This window comes from Aotus nancymaae, unplaced genomic scaffold, assembly GCF_030222135.1.
Source record: "Aotus nancymaae isolate 86718 unplaced genomic scaffold, 86718_ANA_hifiasm-v0.15.2.pri h1tg000115l, whole genome shotgun sequence".
NCBI lineage: Eukaryota > Metazoa > Chordata > Mammalia > Primates > Aotidae > Aotus > Aotus nancymaae.
In genome coordinates this window covers 13,214,172-13,237,334 of record NW_026988530.1, presented here as the reverse complement: position 1 = coordinate 13,237,334, position 23,163 = coordinate 13,214,172, and the positions used below count along the sequence as shown (strand labels likewise).

Genomic DNA, 23,163 nt, shown 5'->3' with positions numbered 1-23,163 from the left:
CATCACTGTAGCAGGACACAAATCCATTGGCCTAGATGGGATCTGTCAGCTAAACCAGCCCTCTCTGAGTGGCAGGTGCACAGTTGTGAGGGGCAGAACTTCGAACACAGATGAGGAAGTGGCAGAACAGAGCAGCTGGTGATGTGTGGGTGACGATCCCAGGCTCCTGTCTCCCCCCACATGTGTGGCGATGGCAGGCATGCCCTTCCCCAACATAGGTCTCCAGAGCTGTAGAAGATGGCCTACTTGGCTCACACCCTTGTGAGTGTCCTGTGTTGCAGAGGGTAAGAGGAGAGTGGGCGGTGGGTGGGAGTGGTGTCATTCCTAGCACTGACACAACCAGGTCTTCCCTGCTGGACCGGCATCCCCTGTACCCTCCAGAGGTTCAGATGCCCCTCCACACCCTCTTGATCTTCCCTGCAATGTCATCTGGACCCCTGCTGCTTGCATTGGCCAGTGAATCCTCCTGGTCTGGCTCCAGGGCCTGGCAGGGTCTTTTCCCAGGAACAGCTGCAGGCAGGCAACAGTCCTTATGGGTCATCCCCTTCACCCCCAGCCCAGAGCCTCAGGCCAGGCATCCCCAGGGAAGGATCTGGCGGAGAAGCTCTGCAGGAAGGCCATCAACCAGTCCACAGCAAGCCTGGCTGCCTCCAGCTGGCTGGACAGATGGGGGCTGGAGAAGGGATGAAGAGGAAAGGGGGGTTGCCTGCCCTGTCTCCCACCTGAGGCTGAGGAAGGGGAGGGAGATGCCATGGAAATGTGCTGTCGGGAAGGCAGCTGTAACTCAGAGCTCTAACCTCCTGTCCCATGAGGGCAGGGCTGTCGGGCACCAAAGGGATTCTGCCAGCATAGTGCTCCTGGACCAGTGATACACCCGGCCCTATCCTGGCCAAGCTGCCGGCCTGGATCCGAGCCTTCATGGAGGTCACAGTCACCTTTGGTTCTGCCATTGCTGCCGTGTGGAAGTTCAATCCTCCCTTTTCCTTTCCCGACAGCCTCCACCACCCCAGGATCACATTCTCACTGCCTTCTCCCTGCCCAGTTCCACCGGGAGAAGTCGGCCTCTTCCTGACAGGCAGCTGGATCACTGCCTGGGACTGCGACTTTCCTTTGCCCTGCCAAGTCTGTGTTTGTTGTGGGCCTGGTCTGCAGGGATCCTACTACAAAGGTGAAACCCAGGGGTGTGCCAGAGAGCTGCCAGGACCCAGGCACAAGCATTAGTGCCCACAGGTGGAAACAGGTGAATCCTGAAGAAATAGTGGGTCTCAGCCACCCTTGAGGTCTTCCCAGGGCAGCTCCCATCTGTGGAATCGAATGTCTTCCATCCCACATGGCCGAGGGCCAGGCTTCTCACTGGGCCTCTGCAGGAGGTTGTGGGGCTGCAGCCTCTACTGTGGCATTTCTGTCCTGACCATCTTCTTAGAGGCGAGATGGAGCAGGCCCATCTGCTTCTGCCCTTTTTATAATAGCTGAAGTTATCTGCCCTGTACTCCTCACCATCTAGTCCCAATTTAAAAAGATCCCCAAGGCCACAGGGCTCCCACCTGGGGGCTTGTCACCTCCCCCACCTTCTTCCTGAGTCACTCCTTCTGCAGCCCTGCACCCTAACCCACCCCACAGCCCTCCCCAGATTTCTATCTCCCTGGCTTGGTGCCAGTTCCTGTAAGTCAATGGCACTTCCCTCCATCTCAACCACTTGAGCAGACTCCAAGACACCTTCTACCGCGATACCAACATGATGCCAAGGCAAGGGCCATTCGGCTCTCAGCATGACTATTTTTAGAGACCCCATGTCTGTCACTGAAAGCTTTTTTCTGTGGGAGACTACCCTTCCCCCCGCAACAGCTGCCCCTGCTGACCTCTCTCCTCCTCTGACCCCAGGGAAAGGGGTCATGGTCAGCTGAGATCTTCTGCCCCCACTGCCTAGGGACCAACATGGGCAGGAGGAAAGTCACTGACCCCGAGACGTTTACATCCTGCACAGCTAGAGGGCCTGTATTAAAAGTGCACTGTTGGTTTCTGCTCAGTTCTTTTTTGATTTGTGCTGCTGTTTTCTCTGGAAGCCTCTTTAGGGAAGAGAACACACTGTTGCAGGCTGGGTAGAGTCGTCCCCCGGTGGAGCACAGGTATACAGAAGCCCCTGCCCCAGTCCTGTGGCCTCAGGCCAGCCTCTTGCTCTCTGAAGGTGGTCCCCGCACAGTCCCGGGACAGTTCCATCACCACCCCCTCCTAGGGCAGCGGGTCTGAGGAGCTTGTCCTGGCTGTGTCCAGGTTGGAGCAGTGGCCCAAGTCTAGGATTCCCAGTCATCCTCATCCTCCTCTGCCAGTGGCTGCTGTGGTAGTGGCAGAGGAGGGATGGAGTCTGACATGTGGGCAAAGGCCCCTCCGGGTCCCTCACCAGCTCCAAGTCCTTTCCCAGAGATGCCTGGAAGGAAAAGGCTGAGTGAGGGTGGTGGGTGGGAAACACTGGTTCCCCCAGCCCCCAAAGACTTAAACACAGGAAGAAAAAGGCAGGAGAGAATTACAATGTGCCAGCCCAGGGCGGGCAGCGGCCCTGCTTCCTACCCTTGCGCCTCATGACCAGCTTGTTGAAGAGATCTGACATCAGGTCCCCACCTTGGCTCATGGCTCTCACTGCAATGGGAAAGCCAGAGTGGAGTGAAGGGTTCAGTCACATGAAACCTCAGCTCCCTATCCCCATCCCCACAACACTCCCCAGCCCTCCAAGGCCACTATGTTTCCCAGTTAGCTCAGAGCTTCCGTCTACCCCTGACCCGACACTGGGCACTGATGAGAAAGCCCTTACTTTTGAGGAACACTCTCCCAGCCACCCTCGGGGACAGGGCCAGGGTAGAGAGCACCACTGCACAGATGGGGAAACTGGCCCAGAGAGGTGAGGCAGCTTGCCTGGGGTCACTGAGCAAGGCACAAGCAGCGCTGGGTGCAAGCTCAAAACCGTAGTGCCCAGGGCACTGCTGCAGTATGCGCAGGCATCACATCACACTGGTGTCTGCGTTCACAGCAGGCGCTATGGGTAGCCTCAGGAGGCCTCAGGTCCAGTCTGTAAAAGTATCTCAGGAGGCTGTGGTGGCTGATCATTGCCTTGGACCAGTCTTGGCAGTTGAGGAAGATTCTCCTTGTCACAGTTGGAGCTGGGTGAGCTTAGAGAGGAAAGCTCCACTAAGGCTCCCAAACCAGGAAGGAGCCATGGCCCAGGCAGGAGGGCTGAGTACCTTGGTGGTGGCCCAGGGCTTCCAGCACATGCCCTAGGGGAAGCAGGGGCAGGCTGGCAGGAGCAGGGTGTGGGCAGAAAGCACCCTGTGGACTCAGTGCCAGACAAGAGGCAGCGCGTTTGTCTGAGGCCCTCCAACCGCAGGCTCCGGGGCCCGCTCACCTTGCTCCTGCTCCTTCTGCTGCTTCTCCAGTTTTTGCTCCTTCATGCTGTGCAGCTTGGCCTTGCCGATGACCCCAGCTTGGCGGATGGATTCTAGCAGAGTGGCCTGGCCACCAGAAGGGTCGACCACTTCCCTGGGAGCTCCCTGGACTGGAGCTGGGAGGTGGTGAACAGGACAAGGAGGAAAGGCTGCTCAGGCAGGGCTGGGGAAGCTTATCATGTCCAAGAGCCCACTAGGAGGGAGGGCACCTCCCCTCAAATGAGGAGGCCCGTGTTGGGGATGCTGAGCCTTTGGAGACTGTGCAGGGCTTGGGCACACAGGACCTGGGCACTGACTTCTGCAACACCTGAGTGCAGGCGATGTGTGTGCAGACACCCCCTGCCCCTCTCCAGCCCCCACCCTGCACAGCTGGGCCCCCGAGCTAGCCATGCATTGATAGTCTCAGCTGCACACACGAGCCAGCAGAGGGGTTTTGTGCCACTTCTGGATCCTAGAGATAGAAAGTAAAGCTGAAATGCTGTAATTTCAGGGAGACTGAATCATTTGTTGCTGTAGTTTGTTATTAGACCTTCTTTCCATAGTTTATGTTATTAGGCCTCTTCTTTCCATTGGTTTAACTCAGAATGGGGAACCCACAGCCTCACTTGTTCAGGCCCCCTCTGTCCAAGAGGTGAGAATTCCAGAGCTCTACAGTTTGAAAACCACTATTTTATGAACCACATAGAACAAGACATTTGAAATGGGAACTATTAAAAAAATCAAGGATTTCTGACTACTTAACAAACCCACAGACAATCCACCTGAGTGCACCGAGCACACCAGAAATGAGACAGAGGTGTCCCCAAAGAGCTGCTCTCACCTGAAGGAGACACACCGCCACTGCCGTCGTCCTGCCTGGTGCCTGGGCCTACGGGGGCCACAGCTGAGGGTGGGAGTGGGGGTGCACTGGCCAGCACCTCAGGAGCTGGGGGAGGTGGTGGGGGCGGTGGTGGTGCTGTGAGCACCCCATCTTCTAGGTCTGAAAGAGAAAGTGTGGGGTGTCTAGGGAAGAAGGTGTCTGAGCAGGGAGGTCCCTGGCCCAGCTCCCATCCCAGCACCCAGCTCACCCAGCTTGAGAGGCTCGGCTACCTCAATGTGGAAGGTGGGCAGTTCTGGAATGGTGCCAGGGGCAGAGGGGGCAATGCTGGGGCCCAGGTTGGCACTGTACATGAGGTCGTTGGCAATGCCAGGCAGGTTGGACAGGTAGGATAGCACATCAATCTCAGGTACTTGGCCCAAGTCTGGCACCGAGAAGTAGTTCTCTGGAACCTGTAGGATTAGGTAGGGACATGTGAGAGGTGACAGGGACCTGCAGGGGCATACTGCAAGGCCTTGTGTGCACCCCTCCCATGGGTGGAATAAAGAACTCAACAGCCTTGCTTGGAGAGGAGGCCTGCAGGGCCCCCAGCCACTGCACCTGTCCCCACCCCAACCCTGTTCCTCCCACCCCAGCCACTGCATCTGTCTCCATCCCAGCCCTGTTCCTCCCACCTGCTGCTCCAGCTGCTCTCTCTTGCTGATGGACAAGGGGGCATCAAACAGCTTCTCCTCCATCTCCACCCCAGCATCACGTGGGTCTTTGTTACAGCACCAGCCAGGGTGTCCAGGAAGACATACTTCTTGTACCTACAGAGGCGATGTGGGGGTCAAGCAAGCTGACAGCTGCTGTCCTGAGCCCATATTCTTGAGCCCATATTCCTAACTCTCCCACACCATCATGGGCACAGTGTGCACGATGGGGTCCCAGGCCTCCCAAGCCAAGCAACCCTAATTACACCCTGGCTCCCAGCCTCGGTGCTATACCTGTGTCTGATGTCCTGGGTCCCCACTAAGCCAGGCCGGGCCTCCCGCCCACACTCCTCGGCCCTGCCTTCTGGCCATACAAGTTCCAGGTGGTGTTGAAGAGCAGCAAGGAGCTGACAGAGCTGATGTTGCTGGGAAGACCCCAAGCCCCTCCTCTGCATCATCCTCGGGCTCTGGCTTGGCACTCACACACACAGGAAAGTACTTCGGCTTCTCCTGGGAGGGCCAGGGGGGCCAAGGGATAGTGAATATTTAGTGCTGGGCCAAATCAGCTGCCCCCCCTTCCCAGTCAGCCTCCTCTGCAGGACAGAACGCTATGGTAGCCCCGGCTCATCCCCAGCATCCAGGCCTCTAGGTGTGTGACAGGCCATGAGATGTGCATGGCCAGCAGACCTGCAGGGCCCACTCATCCAGGGTGCAGTGTTTGCTCTGGATCCTGTGGTGGGGTCATCTCTGCAGGCCAGGGTCCTGGACACCTGTGAAGATGGAGCCATATTCCTGCAGGCACTCTGGAGCAGGGTACTTGGCACTGGACAACACCTGTGGACACAAGGACAAGTCTGAGGGGCCCCAAGAGGCTCAGAGGGCTAGGCTTGCTTGGCAGGAGAGGGTGGGGTTGGGAGCCTGGGTGGGAGGAAAGCCCAAGGTATGGGTGGGCAGCAGAGCAGAGACTGGGCAGCCTCAGAGGCACAGAGAAACGGAGGGACAGCCCAGTAGCCTCAGGACACAGGGGTATGGGGGCTACCCTGATGGCCTTCTTGCAGCCCTTGGTCTTCTCAATCTTGGCCTGGGCCAAGAAGACCTTCTCCCCAGTGGCCTGCACCTGGCTCTGGCTCTGCTCTACCCGCTGGGAGATCCTGCCATGGAGAAGATCACAGAAGCTGGGGCTGCTCCCTATCCCACGCACACCTCCTGCTCCTAACAGTAGACCTGCTAGGCCAGCCCTCAGGCAAAGTCTCTCAAGTCAGGGTCACCTGCTCGCCAGGGCCAAATTTGGTGCCATCCAGGTGGCCTCTACAAGGATAATCTAACCTGCAGGATCGAGGAGTTTACAGTACTGAGTTCCCTGCACTCTCAGTAGGGACAGGCAGCCACCTGGCCCTATGCTGGCACCTGCACATGCTATGTGAAGGACAGACTCCAGGGCAAGCAGAGGATGGTATTTACACATGCACACATGGCTGTTGATGGGGCAAGGCAGTTCACAACCCCTCATGATCACGTGCAGTAGACAAAGGAGCCTCTGCAGAGGGGAATCGAGACTGGAGGCTGAGAATGGCAAGGCTGGAACTGAGTGTTGTCGCCTAAATTCAGAGGAAGAACTGCCCCTGCACATAGTGAACAACTCACTGAGCAAGCCCTGGGTCCTGACCATGGCCCACAGGCTCTGTAATGGTCTAGCTCCTCACCCGTTTCCATCTCCCTTGGTGCAGGCTGGGCCCAGTGGTACAAGCTGCCCTGCTGTTCCCCAGATATGACAAGTGCATTCTTGTGCACTTGCATCTCAGGGAATGCCGGTTCCCCAGACAACCCTGTGGCTGGCTCCTGGTGTGCAAGGCCCAGGTGCCTGATGCTTTAAGGCACATAACCCCACTCATGCTTTTCCATGTTGTTAGGCCACAGTAAGGCTGCTCTCACTGCAAAGTTAACTCTGATGCGCATGTGACACACCATCCTCCTCCCAGTCACCTCTGTAGCTCCCCTACCCCCAAGAACCCAGCCCTTGCCCACAAGGGCCACACTCCACATTCAGAGAAGCCTTGGCATTCACCTGGTATGAGTGAACCTGTGTGAGGCACAGGGATGAGAAGGCAGAGGCACAACTGGGGTTCATGAGGAAAGGTAGGAGGAGGACGTGGGATGGTGAAAGGGTTGCAGACTCTGGGCTAGGGAATGCTGGGATTTCTCTAAAGGTTGGAATGAATGACCTGGAATCAGACCCAACAAGCCAAAGCCACTCCCACTTTGGCACCAGAGAGCCAATTTCACAATCCAGGGGTCCCCATCCCCTAATGAGTCTGCCCTGATTACTCCAGGGGGTTCAGGCATGGCAGGGCTGGGAGTACCAACAGGCACCCAATCAGCGTAAGTGTTCCATGACAGACCAGTATGAAGGTGGCCACCATTCAGAAAGAAAAAAGAAGAGCATCGTCTCCTCCCAGTGAGGAAGCAGGGCCACCAGCCAGCTCCATCTTTTCTGGCTGGGGAGAGGCCTTCATCTGCTGTGAGGGGTCCTCCAGCACAAGCTGTTTTAATTCACCCCAGTTCACAAGGCAGCATTATTCTGTCCCTGGGTACTGACACAATCTTCAGTAATTGCATAAGCTCTGTACTCAAGGTCACAGGGGCAGTGGGAGGAAACTGGGACTGGGGACAGACAAAGGCTCCTCTGTCTTGGTGTTGCCATACAGAAGAGAAGGGCTGATCACTCAAAGTTGCAAACACCAAGCTCAACAATGAGCCCTGGCAAGTTTCTGGAATGGATTATTAAACAGTCTGTAAGCACTTAGAAAAGGCAGAGGTGAGTCCCAGGGGCCAGCATTGCTCAAAATGCACAGCATTTCTCTTTGTAACAGGGTTATTAGCCTGCTGTGCCCGGGGAAAACTTGCACCACAGTGCGTCTTGAGTCAGTACGGATTTTGATGGCTTCTAACAAAATCTTGTGGACAAGATGGAGCTATGGGGGTTGGAGGAGAGAACATATGGGAAAAATCAGAGCCAAATGAACCAGAGCCCCAAAGGGCACTGTGGAACAATGGTCTGATTCCAGTCTTGCATGGAGAAATCTGGCAGGGCCCTTCCAGTTCATTCAACACCTGGTGAGAAAACTGGGGCTAGGACAGGGGTAAAATGGTCTGCATGTTGGAATCAAGGTTCAGGTAATTTTTAAAGGCCAGAGGGTGGACTGCAATCACCAGGATGACATTTATAGGGAAAAAATGTGAAGCCCAACATTTAGGGTTTAAAAATCAAGTGCACAAATACAGAAGGTGGAGGGAACTTGGTTTAGACACAGTTCAGGTGAAGAAAGAACTGGAAGCTTCTGTTAACTATAAGCTCAGTAGAAGCTAAAAGCATGTTAATCAGCATAAAAAGGCAATGAGCTCTTAGGGCACACAGTTCCCTGTCCCTCTTCTGCCCTTCATCCTTCTTCCACTCAGCAGGGACCATGCACTCTCTTGGAGCCACCACAGAAAACAGAGCCCTGGACTCATGAACGAGTCTATGCCAGGCACCAGTCTCAGCCACGGTCACATCCCTTTAACCTGGATCCAGTCAGAGGACTCTGACCTCACATAGAGACTGCCCTCTGTCTCGTTCACTGCTACGTCTCTAGCACCTGGGATGGGGCCTGATGTGTAACAGCCGCTGGCTGAACAGAAAGTGACAAATGAACGAACATCTCAAGGAGGGTGATGAGGATGGTGATGAGTGAGAAACTGCCGACATATGAAGATAACTGAAGGATGTTCTGACTAAAGATCAGATGACTTTGAGAATATGATCATTCCCTTCAAATATCAAAAATATTAAAAAGGCTGCCGGGTGAAGTGAGTAAACTTCTATCAGGAATAGTGGCAGAGTTGCAAGGAAACAGAGCTCTGTGCTGTTTGAAAAAAAAAAAATGACAACAACTTTCTAATAAACAACTGCATCACTTTGCAGAGCAATTAGGCTGCAGCTCACAAGCACCATCCAGTGTGCTACAAGGGTGAAACCTCCCTGAGGTGGAGGCAGAAGACATGATCCTGGGGTTCTTTCCTTAACCAGGAGCCTATGAGACTAAGGAACGGCATGCTTGCTGACGAAGCTTCCGGACTGTCTATTATCTCATGGTTACAGGCCATGGTGCCTAGGACAAGCACAGATTCAGGGTCAGAAAGCTTGCAGTTATGTCTGCTACCTCTGTGGACTGGCAGGATGGTCTGGGAGGCTGTGTTGGGAAGGCCTGTAGGCCTCACTAGGGCCAGGGCATTGACGAACAATGCCCACTGTGAGGGTGGCGGAATGGTGCCATGAGAGCCATTTGTTTGCCATTCCTGGTGTAGACACCCTTGGCTTGGTGGCCTACTTCAAGGTAGGTCAGTTTATAAGCTCAGTGCTGAAACCATCCCCTCTGGCACACTCACCCAGCACGAGAGAGGAAGCTGCTCTGTGGGCATCAGGGACAGAACTGGCTCACCCAGCCTACTCTGCACGTGGTCTCACTAAAGGTCCATTTTCCTCTATCTCCCCTGGAGAGGACCATCTCCAAGCATCCCTCGATTCCTGTCTCCCGACTCCACCCCTTACTGTTCAGTATCTTGAGTGCATTCCATTTGTAAAGCACAGTGCTGGGGCTGTGGGAGCCAAAGACGAATCAGACAACACACATCCACTCCCAAAGAGACTCAGGCCTCCCGGATAAGTAAGAGATGAGCATCAATAACCACGGCATCCCACGGGCCTGGGTTTCACGTCTGTTTAGCAGCAGCACGACCCCGGGGAGGCCACTCACTGGTCTTTGCCTCAGCTTCTTCCACTGAAAAATAGGAATGGTTCCTTCTACATCATGTGATTCCCATGCAGGTGACAAGGAGCTAATGATGGCCCATCACCATCAGCACACCAGTCCCTAGAGGCTGTGGGGAGGAGGCAGGGAGCACTCACTCCTGATTCACTGCTTCTCCTCCCCTGCCTGTCATGACTCCAGGGAAGTAGACCCTGAATCTGGGCTCTTGCCTTTACCTTCATCTTCTCCACTCTGGGAAAATTAAGAATGACTTGCTAATTATGCAGTGATCTAGCGCAATGTGTAACCTTGGGGGCCACCAGGTGCCAATCAGTAGAGAGAACAGGGGAGAAGGATGGAGGAAGTGAGGACAAGGGGAAAGGGGAAAAGAGGAAAGGGAAAAGAAAGGAAGAGGTGGGGAAAAGGAAAAAGAAAGCGATGGAAGAAAGGACCAAGAGTTTTGCAGAGAAAATCACCCTTCCCAGGGGGAAGGTGCTGGGCAGTGGCACGGCCTCTTGGGTGAAGAGGTTGGGCAGGGGCTGATTGGCAATGGCAAATGACAGCATCCAAACTTCCACACACAGAGTCTGTTCCTTCCTCTTCCCCATGCCATCCTAACTAACTCCCTCCTGCCTTGTCATCTACGTCATGGGAAGCAGGTGACGTATCTGGCCCGATATTTTTGGGGCCTGGCTTCTCCCAGGTGAAGAGGGGACAGATGGAGAGGCAGAAAGAGGGGGCAGGAAGGGGAACAGCTAAAGAGAGCTTGGGAGGTGCTTGTCATTCCCTCCAGTCTCTGCACACTCCCAGCTGTGGTAGAGCAGGAGGACAGAGCACAGTCTGGAATGCTAATTTGCCAGGCATTCACCTGCCTGCGCCACTGGGCACAGGCACCAGTGAGGCCAGGGACTGGGCTGTGCTGGGGCCTGAGATGGGGTGGGAGGGAGAGAGAGGGTCTCTCTTCTGCCCACCTGTTTCTTCTGTGCAGGAGGTTTATAAGCAAGAGGAGCATGTCTAAGGGGAGAGATCCAAAACTGGTCACATCCCCACCAAAAAAGCCCATGAGAAATGAAAAGTCCACATGCTTGTCCAGTGCCACAGAAAAAGGGCAGGTGGAGGAGGGAGGTGTCAGTGCTCCCCACTCCACTCCCACTCATCACTGACTCCTCCCTTTCCTTCATCATCGTTCCCTATCTGTCACCATTTCCTGTAATCCATTTCCTCTGAATGTCTCACCCAGCCCTCCCTGTTTGCAGGTCCCGTCTGCAGCCTCATCCCTGCCACATCCTGACTACAGCAACAGCTTCTGGGTGTCCCTGGCATCCATTCTCTCTTCATGTCCCTTCCATGATGGGTGTCTGATGAACCTTTCCCAACTCTTCTGTCCCACCCCTGCCCTGCCTGAAACCCAATCACTGCTCCCTAACACTCCTGAATCAACATAAGTCCTCTCTTGAGTATTCCGTGGACCCTAACTCATTCATCCCAACTTTTCACTCATTACTTTACCCCACACACTGGCAGGGAGCCTCCCATGGCCCCGTGGTGACACGGAGGAACCAAGGCAATGCTCCTTGGCACATCCAGAGGCCTGGCCCACAGGCTCATGGGAAATCAGCCTCTCATGCCCTGTGAGCTGAATGCAATGGAGAGGCAGCACTGACTATGCTCCCCATGCAGAACCACTACCACCCTCCAGCCCCTGTGCAGGCCGGCTTTCCCAGCAGACCATCAAACACCACGTTCCAAGCCACACTGAGGCTTCTCGCCAAGCCTGTGGCCCCCATTTCTACATCCCATCAGGGCAAACTGCACACCCACCTCCCTACCCTACCCTCCTCCTCCAGGAGCCTGCCCTATGTGGAGTAGGCACGTGGCTTTCCTCTCCAGCACCTATTTCCCCTTTACTCAAGCAATGGCCCCGTTTCCTTTGGGGAATCCATCTCTCCTGCAGGCTTACACCCTGAGCTTCAGGTGGGTGGTCTGAAGAGCTCCTTGGTCTAAGCCAAGTGGCATGTCATAGTCCCCTGGCCCCAGCAATGGATTCTGCTGAAACTGACCCTGCCATGTCGCCTTGCCACCACGAGAGCATGGCCTGCCTAAGAATGCAGCCAGACCCAAAGAAGCAAACTGACAAGGAAGAAAAGCAAAGCCAGGCCCTGATGTCATTTTAGCCCTAACTCCAAAGGCCACTCTAGTGATTGGTTACTTTTTGCTTAGCTTGGTTTGGGGAGTTCTGACAGGTGTGCCACCAATTCTTACCAGTTTCTTTCCCTTCTAGACCCTGAGAAGCCCACATGGTCCATGCTGCACAATTAACAATTAATCTCGCACTACATGTTCCCATTCCAGACCCTAAGCTCTTTGAGGACACAATGTCAGCCACGTAATTCGTGTCTCTTAAAGATTCAGCATGAATGTAGAGCACATGGTGGAGAGATTGACGCAGTGACCTGGAACTTGGCATGAGGGAGCCAGGACTCAGGTCCAGTGCTCCTGAGAAGCATCTTCCCCTCCCTGGGCTGTGCCAGCAACTTAAGGATCCCACACTCAATAAATGCAGCACTCCACTCCCCAGAAGATGCCTTCCTGCCCTCTCCTCATCCCATCCCTGGGCAGGAGACATGCAACTGTCTACAAGGTGCCAAGTACCAGGACAGGAAGACACCAAAAATCCAAGGCTGCCCTCAGAGAAGGGCAACCATGCAATCCCCATCTTGGTGAGGAAACACAGTTTCTGAGGGAATGTTTTTGGCCTCCATTCTAAGCACTGAACATGGGGTGGCCATAATCTGGAGCTGATGGCTCTTAAAGGCCTGCATCCTCTTGCCTATGTGTCCCTTGGGCACATTTATCACAACGATAAGCACAAAAGGTGCATCCAACAATTTCTGTAACTACTGATGACAGGTTTGTAAATGGCAACCGAGTCCAGTGGACAGGTCAAGATTATCAACAGGGAAGAGCTAGCATTTCCTGAAGTCTTCCTAGGTGCCAGGCACTGTTCCATTCCTTTGCATGTTTTCATTTATTTAGTCTTTAAAATAAATCTACCAGGAAGCTACCGTCATTACCACAACTTCACAGATGAGAACATTAAGGCTTAGAGGGGTTGAGTTGCCCAAGGTTACAGAGGAAGCAAACAGGAAAGCTGGATCTGAGCCAAGGCATCAGCTCCAAGGTGACTCCCTCAGCCACTTCAGTGCATGACCCCTTGGTTACAAGGACATTCTTGACAAGCTTGGGGCAAGCCGGTGAGTCAGTGGGGTGAGGTCATTCAGGAAGAGGTAGGCTTCCAGTTGGTGACAGAAGTGGAGGCTGCAAAGTGAAGGATCAGGGGCTCCAGGTCTCGCAACAACCAGGGAAGGGCGGGGCAGGGGTGACTTGGACCATGAGAGGGACCTGAGTCAGGCAGTCACATACTTCCCACTGGGGTCCACCATGTGAGGTACTGTGTGGGATCCCAGGAAGGAGACTAAGCCTCATTGCAGGTTGTTCGTGGCCAAAGACAGGACCTGTGCATCCAACAACCGCTGGGACCTTTGCCAGGAAACAGCAAACATCACTCACTCACTCATATTAGATAAACACTGAGTGAAAAGTCACCAGAGCCCAAGGACTATGCAAGGTCAGCACTGCTGACAAGAAGCCTCAGCCCTCCAACTTGGCTCCCTCAATGGCCACTCCGTGCTCCAGCCATGCTGGCTTTCTTTTAGGTCTTCTACCTCTGGGTTACAGTTCATGTGCTTCCTTCTTTCTGGAATGTTCTTCCTGACCTACCCAACTCAACTCTCAGATTTTACTACAAATGTCATTTCCTCACATCCCCCTTCCCTGACCCGAGATCAAGCCAGGTCTCCCTGACCCAAGACCAAGCCAGGACGAGCCTCACAGCACCCCACCTCCACTCCACAAAGGCGATAATAACCCACAGAACCTGGGGCCATGATCTGCGGCTTTGAACCCTGGATCTGTCACTTGGCCAGGTCTCTCAGCCTTTCTGTGCCCCAGTTTCCTCATCTATAAAATGGAGATGACAGCAGTGCCTGCTCATAAAGTGTGGCGAGGGCTAAATGAGTTAATGCACTCAAATCAATGGTGGTGCATGGTTAATGCTATATAAATAACAGTGATTACCAAATATTGTCAACAGGCCTTGTCACAACTGTTATTAAAGAACTAATCATGCATTGGTTATTAGGTCTTTCTTTCCTACCAGCATGTGCGCTCCAGCTGGAGAGGGATGCTGCCTTATCCGTGGCTGGATCTGTAGAGATTCTTACAATGCCTTGCACACAAACACTATTGGGTATGTATTTGCTGGCTGCAGGAAAAAGTGAAAGAATATGCCCCCCAAATAAGAGGAAGAGAATGAGTCAGGACAGCAGAGCCACCACAGGAAACCAGGAGGCTAAGTGGGGTGGAAGGGAGTGAGCTCTGACTCTCAAGAGCAAAACCTTCCAAGCTGGGCTCTTACCTCAGCCCCTCCCACGTAAGGAAGCCAGATGGGTCCCCCAGGACCAGGATTTCCCCTAGGGGGCTGCTCCCAGAGGGTAGGTTGCTGGGACTGCCCAGGATGGGGATGGTCCTCTGATCAGGAGGTGGTGGGTGGCAGCACCCACCTGCTGAAGATGTCTCCAGAGACCTTCTGCAGGTACTGCAGGGCATCCGCCATCTGCTGGATGGCCTCCTCTTGCCGCGTCTGGCTGGATGAGGGGCACGGCATATGTCTGACCTGCCAGGGAGTGCTGGGTCTTCACAGGAGTCATGGTGCCTGTGGGTGGGAGCTGGAGCATCAGAGCTGCCCACGCCCGCCCGCACCCACTCACTCTAATCCAGCCATGAGTACAAGGCTAAGGAGTGACAAGAGTACATACACAATTCTCCTCAAAAAGGAAGGAGAAACAACACAGTCCTCATCCCAACTATGCACATAGCTTCAGCCTGCACAAATAGGGGAGAAGGGGACAGAGCATTTGGTGGGAGGCCAGGAGCACACAGATGGGAGTCTGCTGATACCTGTTGAGTGAATGAGGGAGGGGGAGGGCAGGACCAGGGACTGGGGAATTGGTAGGGCCAACAGAGGAGTACAGAGAAGGTGCAACATTTCTGACCCCTTACAAGGTGCTCGATAGCTGCCAGGCACCCATTCCATGCACTGTCTCAGTTCAGCTCCTGATCTCAGATAAACAAGAAAGAAACCATAGTTGCAGAGAAAAAAAGAGGCTGAAAACCAAGGGATGGAAATGGGGTAGTTGGGGAGATTGCCTGATCAACTGCCAAATGGCACCCAGTTCTGGAAAAGCACAAAAAATGTGCACACATGGGTTCTTCCCACTTTAACCCCTGAGAATTTGAGGTCTGCTCCTGAAACAGACTGGGCAGTGGCTAGTGACTCTAGGTATAGGGGTGTCCAGCCATGCTCACCTAGATAAGAGCTTAGGAGGCCTTAGAGGAAGGAGGTGCATGTGGGGGTGGAGGACAGGAAGGAAAAACACTCCTGGAATTGCAAAGTGCCGGCAGAGTCTATTTATATTGGGTTTAATTAACTCCTCTCCCTGGTGCCACTAAAGCAGCAATCACACTGCAGATGGCACTGATTTGATTGGCAAGAGATGCACCAGGCAGAATATTAAGGGACCAGGCCCCTATAAATAGGCCTAATCACAGCCCCTCACTGGAAAATGATAAGGAAGACATTAATCAGCCCTGGCACTGCCCTAGACCTGCTCTCTGAAGCACTACAGTGGGGCCTTGGTTGCAACACAAGTGGGTGGGGCTGGTGAGTGTGGCATGAAGGGCCTAGGTTTCATTTGAGTTTAAAAGGCTGTGACACTGGGTAAGTTGCCTTCTCTGAATCTGATCCTTTCTATTTCCTATTCTCCAGACTGAGAACCAGCACTGCTGAGATGTGGTTATTCCCAATATTAATTTGTATATTTTACATAATGCACCACACGAATATCTTCACCCAGCTGAAGCCTACTCCTTTGCTCCCCCTGCTGGCTTCCCCAGCCCTTTCTTCTACCCTCCTCAGGCCAGCACTTTTCATGATCTGAGGCAACCATCTTGCTTTTCAGCTTTTTCTCCCGCAGTGAGCTCCTCCTTTGCATACAGGCTTTCCAGATCTGTACTTGGCTTGAATACTCATCAGGGCCCAGGAGTTACTCCTCACCTCCCACTTCTTTTTCCTCCAATCATATAACCAAAGCATGGCCAGCTGATGCCCAGCCATCTGAGAAGCCTAACCCTCCTGAGATCCATCACAGTCTTGCAAGAAGGTTCCTCCCTCCTCTTCTTTGTATTTATACTGATGCAAGTTTGCTGGCCATCCTAACTTATTTCTGTACCTCAGTTCTCCCATATTGAAGATCACAAAGAGGGTAAAAATGCAAGATATTTCCTGTGCACATCATAAGATGAATTCCTTGTTAGTGAGTGTAAGATGAATTCCTTGTGTGTATGCTGTTTGCTCACACACACATAAGACTACATACACAATTCTCCCCAAAAAGGAAGCAGCAAGCTCGTTCAAGAATGGTACTGAAGGCTGGGCATGGTGGCTCACGTCTATAATCCCAGCACTTTGGGAGGCCTAGATGGATGGATCACCTGATGTCAGGAGCTCGAGACCAGCCTGGCCAACATGATGAAACCCCATCTCTACTAAAAATACAAAAATTAGCTGGGCATGGTGGCACACGTCTGTAGTCCCAGCTACTTGGGAGGCTGAGGCAGGAGAATCACTTGAACCTGGGAGGCAGAGGTTGCAGTGAGCCAAGATCACGTCACTGCACTCCAGCCTGGCAACAAAGCAAGACTCCATCTCAAAAAAAAGAAAAGGAAAAGAAAAAGAAAAAAAGAAAGGGACTGAATACACCTGATAAGTGGTTTACTTTCTGTCTGCAAACATCTACATGATTATTTATTAGGTACAGGTCATGATCACAACAAAGATGAATAACACTACACTAGCCAGGAAGATAGTCTCAAAAACAATTAAACTCAAATTAAATTCACTCTAATCCAGCCATGAGTACAAGGCTAAGGAGTGACAAATCCCTTTTGGGGTTAGGGGAGTCAGGATAAAGCTCTTAGCAGAATGTGTGCCTCTCAGCCGGGTGTGGTGGCTTACACCGGTAATCCCAGCTCTTTGGGAGGCTTAGTTGGGCAGATCACCCGAGTTCGGGAGTTTGAGACCAGCCTGACCAATATGGAGAAACCCCGACTCTACTAAAAATACAAAATTAGGCAGGCATGGTGGCACATGCCTGTAATCCCAACTACTCGGGAGGCTGAGGCAGGAGAATCACTTCAACCCAGGAGGCAGAGGTTGCAGTCAGCCAAGATCAGACCATTTCACTCCAGCCTGGACAACAAGAGCGAAACTGCATCTCAAAAAAAAAAAAAAAAACAATGTGTGTCTTTCTACCAGGTACAGGAAAGAAGGTGCAAAGTCAGCATTCCAGGTGAAAGAAACAGCTTGAACAAAAGTGTGAACACTTGAATAGAGGCCAGTTTGTTTAAAAAAAAAAAAACGCTCAAAATTAAGTTTAGGTGTTCATACCTGTGCCAGGAATGAAATCCTTAGACCCGTGCTGTCCAGTATGGTAGCCACCAGCCACATGCAGCCACTGGGCACTTGAAATGTGGGCCGTCTGAACTGAGATGTGCTGTAAGTGTAAAATATGCACCAAATTTCAAACACTAGTAAAAAAGAATATGAAATATCTTATAAAATATTTTATGTTGATTACATGCTAAAATAACCATATTTGGGATATACTGGATTAAAAAGTATTACTAATTTCATCTGTCTTTTACTCTTAGAAATCACATTTGTGAGTTAAACATTTTGTTTCTTTTTCTTTTCTCTCACTCAGTGTCCTGTGAGTCCAAAGAAATGAGTCTCTGTTCTTTTCAGGCAGGAGATATCCTAGAATGAACTCCGACCTAAGCATCAAAATTGATCACCTAACATCATTTTATGGCCCCTTCTTCCTATATCTGGGAGCTTTTACATGATCATGAAGATAATCTTATTGTCCCCCTTTCAGCAGATGGCATTTTCTTATGCTACAATATGGCTGCTAATAATACCTACATATGTCAGAACCATTGTGACTCCTCAAAAATCTCATTTAACTCTTATCAGTGAATTTATCATCATCCCCAATTTTAGATAAGGAAATGGGGTTAGAAAGACCAAATCACATTTTTTTCAACATCAAAACAATAGCTTGAGATCAAGTCCAGACTTGGATCTGTTGTCTGAATTCCAAGCTTTTTGTTATTTGTTGATATGTTTTGTGGTTTTCAAAGTATCAAGTCACCTTATCTCAATACTTTGCCTTTACCTAAAGCTAAATTAGGTCTTTTTTTTTTTTTTTTTTTTGAGACGGAGTTTCGCTCTTGATACCCAGGCTGGAGTGCAATGGCGCGATCTCGGCTCACCGCAACCTCCGCCTCCTGGGTTCAGGCAATTCTCCTGCCTCAGCCTCCTGAGTAGCTGGGATTACAGGCACACACCACCGTGCCCAGCTAATTTTTTGTATTAGTAGAGACGGGGTTTCACTATGTTGACCAGGATGGTCTCGATCTCTTGACCTCGTGATCCACCCGCCTCGGTCTCCCAAAGTGCTGGGATTACAGGCGTGAGCCACCGCGCCCGGCCAGGTCTGTTTTTGATACTGAGGGAAGAACAAGGGAATCTAACACTAACCAGCCCCTCCTGTGTGGTAAGCATTTTCCTTACTTTAGTATACATCACCCCAATTGTTTGTCTTCACCACACACTTTAGAGGTAGGAAGTACTATTTTTACAAATGAGAAAGCCCAGGCACAGAGGGGTTAATTGGCAATCATCTTTTGAAAAGCCTGCGGGGCTCATCAGAAAAGGTGACCGATCACCTCTTATTTAGTGGACAGACATTAAGTACTTGAGAAGACGGGATTTTGTTGGGGGGAAAAGTTGAAAAATTTATCAAAAGTCGTCTTCTCTAAGGGAGTTTTATAATGAGACACCCTAGCTCCTCAGTTCCACAGAGGGTAACTGCAATTCATTCTGGGTCCATGATATTTCCTGTCTATCCATTTTGTTACTCTTCAATTGATTCCACAAATGCATAAATATTATTTAATAATCGTGTTTTTCTTGCATCTATGTCATGTTCATCAATTTTTTTCTGATTCTTTTTAAGTGACAAAAGTTGCACATGTGTATCGCACAGTATTTCTAGTGGACAGCACCGCTTTAGAGAATGTGGCGTAAACTGCGCACTCCCAGGAAAATGCACTCACAGCACGCCTCTCTCGGAGCCCTCCCTGCAGACCATTCTCTCACACCCTAGTCCTGGGTCTCTCCCCGAGTTACAGGCCTCGCTGTAGGCCCCGGGAACCCAAAGCAGTGTCAGAAAAATAGGCTCCCCTACTAGGGCCCAGGCGCTCCGCGCGGGCAGCAGCTGCGGAGCCCCGCAAGGCTTTCCAGAACCCAGCCTGGGAGGGAAGGCGCGGGAGGGGGGACACGGAACCGGGACCCCGCAGAGCCCGGGTCCCTGCACCCCGCGGGCCTTGGCCTCTCCGCTAGGGCCAGGCAAGGCCGGGGCGCAGGGCAGGGCTCCAGGGAGGAGGCTCCCGGACGGGCCCAAGACGCCTCCCAGGCGGTCTGGGCCCAGCTGCTGCATGCGGAGTGGAGGCGGGAGCCGGGAATCGGCCGCGGGACACAAGCTCAGCGGGTCCCGGGCCTCCCACCCACCTCCCTCCGGCCCCTCCGGGTCCCCCACTTAGCCCCGCAGCGCCCCCGCGACCCCACTTCCCGCCGCCCCGGACGCCTCTTCACCGGGCACAATCCCTGAAGCTCCGCAGCCGCTTCCGCTCCGTTCGAGCCGCCGGGTCCTAGCGCCTCCGGCTTCCGCCCGCCGCCCGCCCCCCGCCCCCGGGTCCTAGCGCCACCGTCACCCTCCGCGGCGCCATCCCCCCTCCGCTGGCTGTCCCTATGCGCGGCTCCAGTACCCGGTCGACCCAGAGCGTTGGCCTGGCCGGTAGGGTCGCGACCCTAAACGCGGGACTCACGCGCACTCCGAGCTCCCGACGTAAACACGGCTGCGATCTCTTGTCTTCCCCGCGCCAGGCAGCCCCCACCCGTGCCTTCTGCTTAGAGCAGACCCTCTTCCCGGGGCTCTGTCCTCTGTCCCCTCGCTGCCTTCCCCTCAGGCTCACGCCCGGCTGTACAACAGCCTCGGCTCCTCCGGGCAGCCTCGCCCTGGGTGCGCCCCGGGGCAGGACCCCCAGCCCAGGCCCAGGGCCCGCCCCTGCTCTCCGGACCAACGCCTGGACCTGTTTCCTGCCTATCGTTGGAGCCCGAGTTTGAGGCCAACCCCGGGCAAAGGGGACACGGGAATCCTCTGCACTGCTTTTGCCACTGTGAGCCTTAAACTATTTCAAAATACAAAATTAAGTGAAAAAAATAACATATTCACTGCCCCACTTAAGACATAAATTATCAAATCCAGATCCAGATTATGTTTGGCCTCAGCTGTGTGTGAAGAATTAGGGCTGACATTGCAATAAAAAGAAAACCTGCCTCGTTAAATTTCCTTTTTTGTACCCCAAACCTTTTTTTCTATACTATGTTTCCAGTGGGAGTAATTACAATGTGTCTAATGTTATCCTTGAATAAACTTTTTAATCAAAAAAAAAAAAAACATAAAACATGGGTGTTTTATGAAGGCAACAGAGGCAGCACTGGCCTGAATTTGGTGATTAATTCCCAAGCAGTTGAAGACAGCTTTGTTTTTCCATGGATATCTCTTCTCCCTATGCTGGGTGCAGCCTTGCCCTGTCACTGTGGTTGGGTTTCAGTGGCCTCATCTTGTAGGTGCAGCCTCACCCTGCTGCTTTGGTTGGGTTTTGGTGAATTCATCCCATGGGTTCAGCCTCGCCCTACCACCGTGGTTGGGTTTCAGTGGTCTTGTCCCATGGGCGAAGCCTTGCCCTACTGCTGTGATCAGATTTGAGTGAATTCATCCCATGAGTGCAGCCTCGCCCTGCCATTATGGTCGGTTTCAGTGGCCTCGTCCTGTGTACATAGCCTCACCCTGCCACTGTGATCGGGTTTCGGTGGCTTCATCCCACAAGTGCAGCCTTGCCCTGCTGCTGTGGTTGGATTTCAGTGAATTCGTCCCACGGGTGCAGCCTCGCCCTGCCATTGTGCTTGGGTTTCATTGGCCTCATCCCATGGGTGCAGCCTCACTCTGCCACTGTGGTATGGTTTCAGTGGCCTCATCCCGTGGGTGCAGCCTCGCCCTGCTGCTGTAGTCAGGTTTCAGTGGCCTCGTCCTGTGGGTGCAGCCTCGCCCTGCCACTGTGTCGGGTTTCAGTGGCCTCGTCCCTTGGGTGCAGCCTCGCCCTGCCGCTGTGGTCGGGTTTCAGTGGCCTCGTCCCATGGGTGCAGCCTCGACCTGCCGCTGTGGTCGGGTTTCAGTGGCCTCATACTGTGGGTGCAGCATCGCCCTGCCCCTGTGGTCGGGTTTCAGTGGCCTCGTCCCATGGGTGCAGCCTCACCCTGCCGCTGTGGTCAGGTTTCAGTGGTCTCATCCCTTGGGTGCAGCCTCGCCCTGCTGCTGTGGTCGGGTTTCAGTGGCCTCATTCTGTGTGGGTGCTTTGGCAGCTTGCTTTTTGCTTACCTAAGGAGGCTCTATTGAGCATTTTTTTGAGGTGCTCTCGGTGCCAGTGATATGTTACATGTGTCCCCATCACACACTGTCACCCATCAAGGTGACATTGGTGCCTCTCCTCGGGGTGGACACCTCCCTTTGTCTCCAGCAACTTTTGAAGGATCTTCCTGAGCCGCATCAGTCCTTGTTGACATCACTGTTGGGGTCATCTTTGCTCTCCTCATGGCTCTCAGGGGTGGCCCAAATGGCAGCTTGCAGGGGAGGGTGGGATGGAGAACACAAGTGTGTGTCTGTGTTGCAGGAATTCAGACCCTGCTTCTGAGCAGGAGAAGTCTCAGCACCTTCAGGGTGGGGATCACTGGGGTGGGGGAGGCTGAGTGGCTGCCTCTCCCATGAAAACCGTAGAAGCTGCAGGTGTGGTCATTTCCTGTTGGAGTTCCTTGTAAATATTTTGTTTTTGGCAAGGCCCATGTGTCTGGCCACCTAGGATGATTTGCCTTCACGCATACACCCTACCCGTGGGAGCAGGTCAGGGAGTCATGTGTCTGTGGCACACCAGGCCTGACAGGCATTTTTCCGTGTACTGTCACAGCAGTTTTCTTGAGACAGGGTCTCCCTCAGTTGCCCAGGCTGGAGAGCAGCAGCGTGATCACAGCTCACTGCAGCCTCAGTCTCCCTGGGCTCAGGTGATCCGCCTGCCTCAGCCTCTGAGTAGCTGGGAATAGAGACACACACCACCATACCCACCTAGTTTTTCTGTATTTGTTTTTTGTAGAGATGGGGTTTCGCCATGGTGCCCAAGCTGATCTCAAACTCCTGTGGCACAAGCGAGCCACCTGCCTTGGCCTCCTAAAGTGCTGGAATGACAGGCATGAGCCACCACACTCAGCCCAATGATTTTCTTTATTGTGGTTAAAATAAATATAGCACAAAATTAATGATTTTAACCATTTTAAAGTGAATAATTCAGGCTGGGCCCAGTGGCTCACACCTGTAATCCCAGTACTTTGGGAGGCTGAGACGGGCAGATCACTTGAGGTCAGGAGTTCGAGATCAGCCTGGCCAACATGGTGAAACCCCATATCTACCAAAAATACAAAAATTAGCCAGGTGTGGTGGCAGGACCCTGTAATCTCAGCTACTCAGGAGGCTGAGGCAGGAAAATCGCTTGAACCTGCTGGGCAGAGGTTATAGTGAGCCGAGATTGAGCCACTGCACTCCAGCCTGGGTGACAGAGCGAGACTCCATCTCCAAAAGAAAAAAAAATAAGTGCTCCTAACAGATCAGCAGGCGTCAGCATCTCCTGGTCTCTTGTCTGGCCCTGAAGCTGACATCGTCATCCCACTAAAGGTCAGGAACCTCCCGTCCCTATGGCAGTCTGGTTCCCCGTGGGAGGCCGGCCGCCTCCTGAGCGCTCCCCGTGCATCCCCCCAGCCTGGTCGTACCTCCACCGGTGCCATGGTGTATACCATGTGAACAAAGTGCAGGTTCTTCTCAGAGCCGTCCAGCATAAGGGCAATCTGCAGGTCTAAGTACCGCACACCGGCATCCAGCTGCTCCGTGATGTCCAGCACCTGTGGGCAGAGGGGCTGTCACGTCTCCCTGCTGGTTGCCGTGGCTTCAAAGCTCATATTGCACAGGCTGGTTTCTTTTATTTTCTTCAGACGGAGTCTCAGTTTCTCATCCAGGCTGGATTGCAGTGGCATGATCTCGGCTCCCTGCAACCTCCACCCTCCAGGTTCAAGCGATTCTCCTGCC

The 23,163-nt window shown here is 53.0% G+C and overlaps 1 protein-coding gene across 7 annotated transcripts; it reads right to left on the bottom strand.

The window, feature by feature from the left end:
• Positions 1–1,974: 1,974 nt before the first annotated feature.
• LOC135268092 (putative WAS protein family homolog 3) lies at positions 1,975–19,601 on the bottom strand. Of its 7 annotated transcripts, none has more exons than XR_010340594.1 (11): positions 19,569–19,601; positions 17,298–17,403; positions 14,353–14,504; positions 5,714–5,777; positions 5,238–5,453; positions 4,926–5,060; positions 4,502–4,703; positions 4,255–4,413; positions 3,395–3,550; positions 2,566–3,161; positions 2,395–2,425 (listed from the first exon to the last, which is right to left on the bottom strand). XR_010340594.1 is itself a non-coding variant. In XM_064370995.1 (10 exons), exons 2-10 carry the CDS (start codon positions 14,454–14,456, stop codon positions 2,292–2,294), a joined length of 1,239 nt encoding a protein of 412 aa, XP_064227065.1. In that variant the 5' UTR covers positions 14,457–14,504; positions 17,298–19,200; the 3' UTR covers positions 1,975–2,291. The 7 variants fall into 7 exon arrangements, 2 of the variants coding, with proteins under 2 accessions (XP_064227065.1, XP_064227066.1); XR_010340593.1 differs by lacking the exon at positions 19,569–19,601 and adding an exon at positions 19,031–19,204; XR_010340595.1 differs by lacking the exons at positions 17,298–17,403; positions 19,569–19,601 and adding exons at positions 13,154–13,270; positions 13,947–14,054 and having other exon boundaries at positions 14,353–14,443.
• Positions 19,602–23,163: the final 3,562 nt, after the last annotated feature.

What these genes read in the sequence shown, in the direction of transcription:
- LOC135268092 (XM_064370995.1), bottom strand. Translation starts at nt 14,456, where the DNA reads ATGCCGTGCCCCTCATCCAGCCAGACGCGGCAAGAGGAGGCCATCCAG. An exon ending in ACCCAGGACATCAGACACAG is followed by an intron (nt 5,061 to 5,237) that starts GTATAGCACCGA and finishes TCGCCTCTGTAG; the next exon opens with GTACAAGAAGTATGTCTTCC. An exon ending in GAGAGCAGCTGGAGCAGCAG is followed by an intron (nt 4,704 to 4,925) that starts GTGGGAGGAACA and finishes CTAATCCTACAG; the next exon opens with GTTCCAGAGAACTACTTCTC.